This window comes from Prionailurus bengalensis, chromosome C1 (assembly GCF_016509475.1).
Source record: "Prionailurus bengalensis isolate Pbe53 chromosome C1, Fcat_Pben_1.1_paternal_pri, whole genome shotgun sequence".
NCBI lineage: Eukaryota > Metazoa > Chordata > Mammalia > Carnivora > Felidae > Prionailurus > Prionailurus bengalensis.
The window spans coordinates 148,209,730-148,222,331 of record NC_057345.1 but is presented as its reverse complement, the minus strand read 5'-3'; the positions used below and the strand labels follow the sequence as shown (position 1 = coordinate 148,222,331).

The 12,602-nt window shown below is 41.2% G+C and overlaps 1 protein-coding gene across 4 annotated transcripts in view; it reads left to right on the top strand.

Moving 5' to 3' along the window:
• The window catches only part of ACVR1 (activin A receptor type 1), a 141,452-nt gene that overhangs the window by 89,683 nt on the left and 39,167 nt on the right, over positions 1-12,602 (top strand). For all 4 annotated transcript variants that reach the window (XM_043576775.1, XM_043576772.1, XM_043576771.1 and 1 more), the window contains 4 exons: positions 1,488-1,751; positions 4,200-4,411; positions 8,085-8,184; positions 11,845-11,991. In XM_043576775.1, the coding sequence (XP_043432710.1) occupies positions 1,488-1,751; positions 4,200-4,411; positions 8,085-8,184; positions 11,845-11,991 (723 nt within the window). The remainder of the gene's footprint in view (positions 1-1,487; positions 1,752-4,199; positions 4,412-8,084; positions 8,185-11,844; positions 11,992-12,602) is intronic.

Sequence of the window (12,602 nt, the reverse complement as noted above, 5' to 3'; positions counted from 1 at the left end):
TTTGCTCTTGGATGAGCCCCTTGTGGTTTTCAAAAGAACTAGCAAGTCAATTATAAATAGAAGGCTTGTGTCTGTGTGTCTGCATGCACTTACTCTGTGGGATGAGGCACCCACATTACAGTGGGTAGTGAACTATTTTTCACTTCTTTGAAGAGGGAAGAAGAAAGATTAAGAACACTTTTCTCTTTTTGAGATAACCCACGTCTCTACAAACACCCACACAAATCTGTGTAAATGAACTTGACATTTCAAAGACCTTACCTTAAGGTCTCCTCTTGAAAGCGCAGCTACCCGACCTGTTATTTTAAGAAAGAAGTAGTTATCTCACAGACCTGCTACAGAGGGTTCAAGAATCAGAAGGCAGTCACTCTGTGCCATAGACCTTTGGAGGGAGCTCTGAAAGCTGAATTTCTTTATAGGAAAACTGCTTTGGAACCTCTAGGACTTGGCTGTTTACATTCTTTCTTCACTTTTCTTCCCTCCTAGTGCAAACTGTTGGGACCAGCAAGTCTGAACTAATCATTCTCACAAGGGAGGGGAAAAGAAAGAGTGATTTGAAAAATTAGGTTGCAAAAATTAGATTGCAGATGTTTCCAGAAGGAGACAATTAGGAAGTCTGATTAGGTGTGCTTCACTGATGGACAAGGCACATCTTTCCATCACACCTTGGACCTAGCAGGTGTTGACTGCTCCTGTGGTCTCACCTCTTACCTTACTTTTAAAACATTGCTCTATTCCCTTTGTCTCCTTGTACCCTCATCTTCAATAATCAGTGCCATTTTTTTTTTCCTGCCAGGCAAACATGTGTAAGCAGTGATGAATTTCCATTGTAATCAACATGAAAACTTCAGTGTTGTCACTATTGAAACATTAATCTAAGGCATCTAGCTGGAAATATTGGTAATAGACATTTGTAATTATAGACTGCATCCTTGTAAACTCTCGATTATACTGGGCTATTACAGATAGTGGCGGGAACACCAGCATTCCTTGTATTACTAGTTGATGGATTAGTATGGAGTTAGCAGGAACTGGCACTAACAATTGCCCTATATTTAGGAGCCCTTAAAAAAAAAACATACAATAAAGGTGATGAGCATTATGTCCTGGAAAAACATTTTATTTTGATGTAAGAATTGGATGTGAGAGCCCATCAGGCTGAAGAGAATGTGAAAACCACAGTGAGGGGAAGTTCATTTTCAGAAGCCTCTGGGTACATGATAACTATTCTTTGGCCTGGTATGATCTAAAAGAGCACACAGTTTGTATAATGTGTTCCTGTACTGAGAGGCGATTATCATTTGGTAGTTAGTCAAGTGAGAAATACAAGATAACAAAATGTGGACATCATGGCTAGTGATGACACTTGGCCTGACTTGCTGTTTGGTGAATGTGTTGTAATGGTCTTGGAGAAACCATCTTATTGCCCTCATGGGGGTAAAACCCATGCAGTGATTTTTTTTTCCCTTCTTCTTGCTTCTTTGCAGATGAGAAGCCCAAGGTAAACCCCAAACTTTACATGTGTGTGTGTGAAGGCCTCTCCTGTGGGAACGAGGACCACTGTGAAGGCCAGCAGTGCTTCTCCTCACTGAGCATAAATGATGGCTTCCATGTCTACCAGAAAGGCTGTTTCCAGGTCTACGAGCAAGGGAAGATGACCTGTAAGACCCCGCCGTCACCTGGCCAAGCTGTGGAGTGTTGCCAAGGCGACTGGTGTAACAGGAACATCACGGCCCAGCTGCCCACCAAAGGTTCCCGTGGACTTTTCTATTTCTAGATCAAGGGTTTCTGTTAATGTTGTTCTGTGTGGGTTAAAGATGGAAGTAGCCACAAGCTTTTCCTCCTCCTCCTTGAACTAGAGGTCATGGGTGACAAGGAGGGTAGCTATAGATGAAGAAGGAAAAGGCATGGCCTTTTGGAGTCTGAAGGGGGATAAATATCTTTGGGCAAGTGAGCAAGATGTGTCCATCTTGGGGAACAGCTTGGGTGACCCGATCTCTCTTGGTAGTCATGAGCAGGTGAAGAGCTCCAGATACCCTTTTCTGTTGAGGAGCCATGGTGTCATAATTTATGAAACAGTTTGGCTTGGTAAATAGTCATCTCTTTGTTGAGTGTGTAGGAAGTAAAATGGAACATAAGAATCCAGTGACTGAGTAGAATATGTTTCCTTCTTTTTGAGGAAAGAGACAAAGCCTCACTAACCTTTGCTCCCATATCTGATTTCCCAATGAACCATTACTGAAGCTTGAAGCTGGGTAAGATTTCACATGAACCTTGTAGTTTCTGTGGAATCTTTTTCCATGTTGTGTTCAAATGGATTCCATGTTCAGTGGAAATCAGTGTTTCTCTGAAACTGTTTCCCCATAAAATGAGCCCTACATTGCTATCAAAAACTAATGTTCCTTAGTCTTTGTAGACTCACTCTAAGACAAAGTTAATTCTCTTAATCTACAGTACATTTTTAATAGGCATAATTATTTAATGTTGCACTCACAAAAAGAAGAAACAAACCTAGAAGTGGAGTAGGAGAGGCTACTAGCAATGCCCACTGTCAGAAATGTCAGCTAACAGGGGGAGAGACCGAAAAATGAAAACAAAACAAAACAAGACAAAAAAACTGATGCAAGATTATGTTGTGCAGTGTTTCAGTTACGGTGGTGACATTAAGACATATAGAAAATGTTAATTTTGATAAGCAAATGTTAATTCTGTTAATTCATTGAATAATAAAAGAAGATTTTTAAAAGGGAGATTAAGTATTCAAATGGTTAAAACAAAAAGGGTACTTGATGGAATAAACTTTACTCTTAACCTTTGTGAGTTAAATTGTTATTAATAGAGTGGACGGACACAATCAAGTATCTGCACTCACACAAAAGTTATACCTACAATATGGAAAGTTCCTAATCTGCAGAACACTGCAAGACTCTGAGTTGTAATAGAAAATTTATTTTCTTTACTTAAGGAATCTCTAATTCAATTAGGGAGGCTCAATATTTATAATTTAATGTTGTATATAATTAGTTTGACACTTTATCGTACAAGTGACATGTACCATGGAGTATAATGTGCCAAGTTGGAAGTTAAATCTCCAAGATTTGGAAAGTTAAAAGAAATGTATAAAGGACATCAGGCTTGCACTTGGATTGTGGAAGGAGGCAGGGATGTGGAAAAGAGGCATACGTGGGGAAGAACAGGGCTCGGTGACACCATGTCATAAGGGGTCTGACATTCAGAGATAATTATTGTTTGGGGACTTTTTTAGTGTTTATTCATTTATTCAGAGAGTGAGAGAGAGAGGAAGAGAGGCAGAGAGGGAGGGAGAGAGAAAGTCCCAAGCAAGCTCTGCACTGTCAGTGTGGAGCCTGATGTGGGGCTCGATCCCATAAACCGCGAGATCATGACCTGAGCCAATACCAAGAATCGGTCACTCAATCAACTGAGCCACACAGGCACCCCTCTTTGGGGACCTCTTAATTATGGGGCTTCACTATCCAATCAAGAAATTTTTCATTTACCTCACTAGGCAAGTAGAAAGTCTTTGTGTGTATCTGCCTGAGTGGTATGTGAGTGTTGGAGTGAATGCACGGATGTTTGAATGGGTAATGTAATAATGCCAAGCTAGGGGGTGAATGAGTGATTAGGCGAGTGAGTGAATCAGTGAATGAATGTTTTGAGTGAGTGAATGAATATTGGATAAGTGAGTAAAAGAACAGATGAATGAATAGGTTCCTAGGCAGAAATCCTAGGCAGAAATCGTGATGTGAAAAGATCAATGAGAATTCTGCGGTAAACATCCAAGATACATTGAGGAGAACCACAGATTGGGTGATTTGGATTTAACTCAGATAGTGCTTTCTCATAGGAATATTACGTCATAATTTCTGTAAGGGCTGAGGATAAAGCATTTGTACAGAGATTTGTGTAGTACTCCATATTTGAAAAGTACTTTCACGTACATGCATTAATACAGTTGGTTCTCTGTGGAATCTTTTCAATCTCTGGCTCTGTCTAAATGAATAATGGTTCAAATGACTGGGCCATTGGCCAGGTATTAGGAAGTATTTTAGTTTTCACGGTTTGTGACTTGCAAGACTATGTGGTCAGCATCAGGACCTACTTGTTAGGTGTTGGTTATGCTGAATAGTAAGTAAACACTGATCCTTACAGCCAATTGCCCTTTTCTCCCCCATCTCCAGGGAAATCCTTTCCTGGAACACAGAATTTCCACTTGGAGGTCGGCCTCATTATTCTGTCTGTAGTGTTTGCAGTATGCCTTCTAGCTTGCCTACTGGGAGTCGCTCTCCGAAAATTTAAAAGGCGCAATCAAGAACGCCTCAATCCCAGAGATGTGGAGTACGGCACCATCGAAGGGCTCATCACCACCAATGTTGGAGACAGCACTTTAGCAGTGAGTTTGTGACCCCAGGGAATCCCAAGCATAACAAAGATGGCTAAAGATGCTTTCCCATTCCCACCATGAAATGCTAACCAGTAGCTGGTGACTGGACAACGTGCACACTTACCACTGGTCACTTGTGTCCTAGACAAGCATATGTTGGCACCTGTTTAGTCTCCCCTATAGGAGAACATTTATTTTAGGCACTTATATTAAATAAGGGGGGAGATTTATTTTAGTAGATTCTTGGTAGTTACTTTTCTTTTGGGAGTAAGGGAAAAGGTACAGAGAATGGTTGCCTATAATTTCGGGGTGGGGGGGGGCTTGAAGTAATTCAGTTACTCTATTTTTAGCAATAAAAGTACTTTCAAAAAAGCACCTTTGCTTAATATTAAAATCACTTTCCTTTCTAGATTATTTTAACACCCTGTAATTTAAGACTTTAAAATTTGACATCCAAAAAAGCAGCAATTAAACTTTTCATGCTCCTGTGCTGCCCCCTTGTGGAGTGTGGCCATTTGGTTAAACAGTGGTATCCAATAAAATATGTGTGCCATATATTTAATTTTAAGTTTTCTAGTGGCTGCTTAAAAAAAAAAAAAAAAGTTTAAAAAAGCCCCACCATAGGTGATATTAATTTTAATAATATGTTTAACCAAATGAATAGAATTATCATTTTGACATATAATCATTAACCATAAAGAATGATGAGTGAGATATTTTACATTCTTTCCTTTCCTTCCCTTTTTTTTTTTTTTTTGGAACTAAGTTTTTAAAATCTGATGTATACTTTACAGTCACAGCATGTATATCAGTTCAGGCTAGCCACATTTCCCTTGCTAAAAGCCAACATGTGGCTGGTAGCTGCATTTATGGACAACTCAGTGTCAGACACCATTGTATTTATATGTTTTAAAGTTATTCTTTTGCATACTTTTTTTTTTTTTTAATTTTTTTTTTCAACGTTTATTTATTTTTGGGACAGAGAGAGACAGAGCATGAACGGGGGAGGGGCAGAGAGAGAGGGAGACACAGAATCGGAAACAGGCTCCAGGCTCTGAGCCATCAGCCCAGAGCCTGACGCGGGGCTCGAACTCACAGACCGCGACATAGTGACCTGGCTGAAGTCGGACGCTTAACCGACTGCGCCACCCAGGCGCCCGTACTTTTAAATGAAATCCCATTAAAATGTGTCTTCCTTTCATACTTTTAAAATTGTGGAGTGTTAATTTTACAGAAACTTTAAACTTCAAGCGAGACAAGGGAACCACTTGCTATAAATAGGTTACCATAAAATGCAAAAGAGAGAAGTAATAGCCTTCTAAAGTGATGCTATGCTGAGTCTGATGCATCCTTTGAAAAAGGTGAAGATGAGTGAATGTTAGGTGTTAAAGACATGCTAATACGAAATCGAGACTCTCCTTGTCATAATTTGATGGAAGACCGTCAAGGTCATAGCTTTCTAATGTGATTCAATGTTATTTAATGCCATGGCCATGCATCACCTAAGATCATCTCATATTAAGTCTTGTGCTGCTAGGGGACAAGCTTAATAGTGTCTGGTCCTTCTCCACCTAAGCCTGCCCTGCAACTACCTTTTTGCTGGAGAAGACGCACCCTCATCTGTCTTTGTAGCTCTGGCGCTATTCTTGGACCAACTGGGCTAGTTGTTAAAACATTTGGTGGTAGCTGATACAGGCTAGGAAATATCCCATCCTCCTCTGCCTTCCCTGCTATTGGGCCACCGGTCAGGTGTACTTTTTTGTATGGAAAGGGGGAAGGAACCTCGTTTTCTTCTGTTCACCTATCTATTTAGATTGTAGGACGGCAGAACTGGGAAAACAGGAGAAGAGGGCGTTCTGTTTCCCAAAGAAGAGAATCACGGTTTTTTGTTAGAAATGTATTTTGGAGTTTATTTCAAATATTAAGGAAAATTAAACGAGTTTATTGAGTCAGTAGCAAGAAGATATGAGGCTGAATCCTGAGAAAGCTTTAGCGAAGCAGGATTCTCAAGCAGATTAGTCAGAACTCTGTTCCCCAGAGCTTGCCAACCACAATGGACAATGATAGGAATATCTAGTGTAAAATGCTGTTAAGTAGCTTCTGTAAGTCTGGAAGAGGGATGGGAGTGTGTGCTAAAATAGTCTTCTCAACACAGCCATGTTGGATGACAGTATATAACGATATGATAGCACAGTAAAGAACACTGTTTAAAACAAGTTATCATTATTCATCTATATACTTGCTTATTTAAGTGATGTGCTCATATATGTGGCTCAACAAACTCTATCTTTCTGAACAGCTTCCTACATTGAAAAAGAAGCCTTGGGATCCAGGAGTTGAAGTAGATGTTTGTTAGTCTGGTTGATTCTCCTCCCCCGCCTTAAGTCTATGAACCAGATTTAAAACCACGATTACACATGATGAAAAAACAACACATTTGTTTAATTTTCAGAGTTATTCTCTCAAAAAAATTGAATGAATAATGAGAAAACAGAACAGCAAAAGAGATGGTTAGGGAGATATGGAACTGCTTGATCTACATTCAATTTCTTGTTGATTATCCATTTTGTGGTTTTTAAGGATTCTAAATATCTTCCTTTGGATGTTCAGATTTTGGTAATTTTGCTGATCAACAGTACTTCCCAGTGGTACTCAGAGTAAGGAAAAGAAGATGAAATGCAGACAAATCAATGTATTGCTCTAACAGGCTAGCTAAAACGTCTGGGAAAGGATGAGCTTTGGGGAATGTCAGCTCAACATTACTGCAACCACAACACCTATCACCGTGGGCACAATACTGTGTACTACAAATTATTAAGTCCTGATACAAAAAGGCATCTACTCTTTGACTTGCACTGACAAAAACTTATGAAAAACTTATGAATGAACTAATTGGGAGTTTTTCCCACAGTATGTTCCAGTAGGTTTGGGGCACGGTTTTATGTTTTAAATGAAAGTTTATTTTTCCTCTCTGCTTTGTGTAGAATTCGCACCGGGAAATGACACCGAGGGTTAACTTTTGTGATGCTTTTGTTCCTCACCTACCTAAAGGGTAACCTCCATCCAGGTGGCCCTTCTCTGCTTGTGTGTACCAGGGAGATGACCCACGTGGCCACTGGAGTCTTTCCAATATAAGCAACATTGGAATTGTTTGTTCCTTATTCCTAATTCGTTTATTCCTTTTTAGAGTTCCTTAGTTGGCATGCCAACTATAGTGAATCCTTTCATAGATAGTTATGAACAGAGCAGAACGTGGTTAGTTATGCCCAGCCTTGGACTTGAAGGCCCCTCTTTTTGCTCCACTCGCTGCTCTTTCTCTTGCTTCCCTTTGCGCTCAGCTTTGCTCCTGGGACTTTGTAATTTGCATCTTTGACTTTGTGCCCTCAGCGTTTTGTTTTGTTCTGTTTTGTTTTAAATATATATATATTTATTCTAAAACTCTGGATGCACAAAGAGACTACTTATCCCTCAGCAAAACCTGTCTTCTATCGGGGAAAGGGCTAGCTTTTGGTTTTCCTAAGAAAACCAGTTCTTCCTCCAGTGGGACGTTCTGTGCACGCTTACGGGCCACATGTCCAGGATTGCTGTGTCCGTTGAGTGTTGCCGTGATACGCGTGCTCATACTCTGAACCGGGACCTGTTTCTCAGTAGTTTCTTTTTTTCTCCTTGTCTTGAACCACAGGATTTATTGGATCATTCATGTACATCAGGAAGCGGCTCTGGCCTCCCTTTTCTGGTACAAAGAACGGTGGCTCGTCAGATCACACTGTTGGAGTGTGTCGGTAATTCTTTTTTCTATTCCTTTGTGGGTTATATGCAGTGTTCACTGTGGCTCTAGAGGCAGGGTGGGACTTGAAAAATCTGCCCCTTGCTGCCCGTTGCTCATGAAATCACAGGAGACGGTGTGGCTATGTATCTGTTCGCTCTGACCTGCGTCAGAGCACCTCAACTTGTTGAAGTTCTTGTCAAAGGAATCTGTTGCTAGTTAGTATGCAGAATGGCTAATCAAAAGCCTTTAGTTGTAGGTAGACCCTTTGGGGTGATGGGAAGGAATGAGGAAAGAATTTGTATAGTATGGCTGCTCCTGACTACAGGCATTGAGTGATCTGAGGTGAGTAGGCGTTTGGACAATACACTTGCTTATGGCAGTTCTCCAATCCCACTCACTCTCCCACTGACTTTAAAAATAATGAGATAAATTTACTAAGGCTACCTTTAAAATTGTTGTATTTAAACAAGAGTGATATCCATTTCTCTGTGGCCTGTTCTATTTTCCCCGTCTAGGAACAGGTTTATATATAGATGTAACATAGTGTGTACACGATTTGTGTTCCTCCTGTCAGTTTTAAGCTCATGTACATTTCCATCTATCTGTACACATCACAAGTATTTTAAAAGATTATGTAATCATGATCTTTTGAATGATCGTTGAATTTTCATGGTACTGCTCGGAAAGGCTTTTGCATGCCTTGCGTCTTTCTTTTGAGTGGTCAGAATAAATTCCCAGGAATTGGGGTTCCTGGGTCAAAATTTGTGACATTTTTATGGGCTGTTTATCAATTGCTGGTCGCCCTCCGGGAAGATGGTACAAAATGCCCTTTTTTTGGGAAGTCCTGAGTTTTAGTAGTTTTACTTTTATTTGGCGGGTATTTCCGATCACCTGGTAGTTGTCATGAATTTCTCTTTTGGACGGTGTGCAGGAATGGCCATGGGGCGGATAGGTAGGCAGCGCCCCTACATGCTGTTTCTATTTCTCCAGCTTTCTTTTCTTTGTAGCTCCAGTCATCCCATCTTTTGCTTTTGGGAGGTGGCTGGCTGCCATTTGCTGCCTTCACCACTTGGCTGCTACCCTCTGACTTTTCTTTCTGTTTTCATGGAAATCAGGACCCCCTCAGGCCTGATAATGGGAAGGGGGCTAGGCTGCCTGGTTGGAGCAGCAGGCGCTGCCTTCAGGCACACAGGGGGCCAGCAGGAGTCCTTTGCCTCTGCTGTAGGTCTGCAGCCGCTGGGGCGGTCTCTGAACCACACTTCGTGTTTCTCTTCTACAGTGGACCGTGGTGGACAAAGAAAAATGGAAAAGCCCCAAATGTGCCCATTGCATACAACCAGGCTTGTCCTCTTGTACTGCCTGACATCCCATTTGATTATGAACAGGGACAGGTATTTGCGTAGGAGTGAGAAGGCAGTGACAGGGATGTTTTCCTGTCTCACTTTCCCCTACCCTCCTGTCCCATGGCCGGTGACCATTCACAGGGCAGCTGATCTCAATAGCAGTTTTTAGAGACTGAGCCCAGAGTCCAAAGGGCAAAATATTACTGTGCCTTTAAAAAGACATGCTGTTTGGGGTAGTGTGGATATTCTTGAGCATTCTTTGAAATAGTGTAAATTCAATTATAGCATTTTGTTGCTTCGGTGCTAAAGACTTTCATAAAAGCAATGCCATTTCAGTAGCTTATAGTTAGTGTTCATGTGGTACAGTCTTGAATAAAAATGTATCGGATGAACTGCTTGGATAGCACGTTACCATTTCGGGTTCAAAAGCATGGGAAGTTGGACTAGATCAGTTGTTACCAGATAGTGATTAGTGAACCCCCCAAATTTCAGATACCTTAGGGATTTCCATGGGGGCTCCATGGCCAGTACTTTTGGGCAGTCCTGCTTCTGTTTTTAGCGACTTCCACATAAGGTTGCATTTCTAAAAAGCATTTGACAACTTAAAAGCATTTGAAAACCATTGAAGTTGAAGTACGTTTCTATTTTAAATCTGTCTACTTATCCTGACATCCATCTCTGTTTTCTTACAAAAAAAAAAAAAGGGATTTAAGGCAACTTTATAGTAATGTATACAATTCTCCGGCATGTTTTTTCTCTCCTTCCTAATGAGAATATGAGGACAAAGGGCAAATAAAGATACAGAATTTTACCAAAGGCAAGAAAAGATCAGCATACTATTTTGTAGCAGCCTATTTTATACTGTCTTAGCACTAGCCTTCATCTCGCACTACAAATGCTGGGCAATTGCTATGACTGTATTAAAATTAGTCCTGCTCTAAATACTATTTTTGTGACCTGACAGCAGCCCACAGTGATGACTTCCTGGCCCCATTTAACATCCTTTTGGAAGTAGTCATTGGTATTTAATAGGGACATTGTTTATCATGAGGGATTCTAGATTGAGTGGTTTGGATTTTGTGTCAGGACATAATCACCTGGATAGACGAGCTTGCTTCCTCCATGTTTGGGTTTCGTCCTCCATGTTTGGCTTAGTTTTTTTTAGCAAAGAGCTATGTTCCTGTGCGTGCAGGTGGTGCTGCAGCTGTTTATTACAAGCTGTGACTCCCAGCAGCCACTGGCCCGGTGGAAAGCCCCACTGCCCCGCAAGGTGTATCTCCTGCCTTTGTTGTATCTAGGTGCCGCGTGTGTCTTTACCCTGATTATACCCTGTGTTGATCCCCGTAGTCTCGTGGTAATTACCTCCTTCTCCCAGCCTCCCCCATCACCCCTACCTATAATTAAGGAGAAGAATGGAAGAGGGAACAAGTGGTGGACAGGCTGACGGACGTGTTGCTGCTGTAGGAGGGGGCGTGCCCCCCACAGAACAGATCACACACTAGAGACACCACGTTTTGGGAAATGCCTTCTCCAAGGGGCCTTTGCAACGTGGCCCACTTCTGGCACCACAGGGGCTGTCTAACAAGCAAATACCCATGACCAATGTCGGGAATCAGAACTGTTCTGGGATTATGTCTTTAAGACTCTGCAAATCCTCTTTTGAAATATATCCTCTGCCAAGAAATCCTTTAGGGAAGGTACTGGCTGCTTGTCGGTCTCCTACACAGCACTGTTTTTTGTGTGTGTGTTTACGTGTGATTTTTTTTGGGGGGGGGATCCTTCAGAACGCATATCTCAAACTTAATAGCCTCTCCCTTATGAAAAATATAAATGCGTATGTAAATTCACAGATTTGGACTCCCAAGAAAATATCTACGTTGATCTTGTTTGAAGGGAAGGAGTCCAGAAAGGTATTCAATTTGGACACGTGCAGGTTTTTTATTTTTTTATATTTTTGGCTTTCAGCACAACAGTGAAATCTAATACTCTGTACCATTTTCTTAATTTCACTAACTTTCAGGTGCTTTTAAAAACCATATATGTTTCATAGGTTTTAATAGAGGAATTTAACTGTAAACTTCGTAATGAGCAGCCAGTTGTACTGTGCAGACACTGAGGGTGTTGAATTTGTTATGACAGTGGGTGGCCAGGAGGGGCAGGTTCTGGCTTACTTTTGAATGTCTTCACGGGAGAAAGGTGGTGCTGTTTATAGCCCCAGATTCAGTTCTTGCAAGTAAACAGTGGAAGGGGGTAATAGTTGCAGGCAAGAGATGTCCTGGCTACCTCTCCTGTTCACCAGTCCCACATCACCTCTGTGTTGCTTTCTCCAGGGAAGGGCCGGTATGGTGAGGTGTGGAGGGGCAGCTGGCAGGGGGAGAACGTCGCTGTGAAGATCTTCTCCTCCCGGGATGAGAAGTCATGGTTCAGGGAAACAGAATTGTACAACACTGTGATGCTGAGGCATGAAAATATTTTAGGTAAGTACAAAGATAATCCCCTCGTTAATTTTATCCAGAAACAAAGAGTTGCCTCCCTTTGCCCTCTCAGAGTTGGTGGATGTGAATTTGCAAGTCTCCCTCAAAAAGGGATAATAGGGATCGTCAGCATTTATATAAAGTTTAATTTTCTTTTAATGCTAATTTCTTGTTTAAATCTGCAAAGAAGCGAAGTTTGAAGATTCTCTGGATGATGAAAATGAAATCATTATTGCTAATTCTTATTCTGTAGGTTGTTATTTAAGCAACAAAAATTTACCCCATATTGTTCACTTCAAGGCTTCATCCGTTGTTCTACTTACCGCACCCTTTTTGAATATTTATTGAATCAAACTAAGAAAGCTCTTTGGACGATTTCCTAGAGATTCACAGCTCCCAGGGACATCATAATTAAATGCACGTTCCCTCAAACTAGGCATGGTTTTTAAAGCCCAGATTTACAGAGGGATTTAGCATCCATTTTAATTTGGAAACGAAGGCTTAGAACCATTTGTGAAATATGTGAGGAGCCCATTGAAATACTGCTTTGGAAGTATAAGGGGTGAGAATATTCCTTGTTCCCATTGACTTCTGTGTCTTTGGAAAGTTTCTCT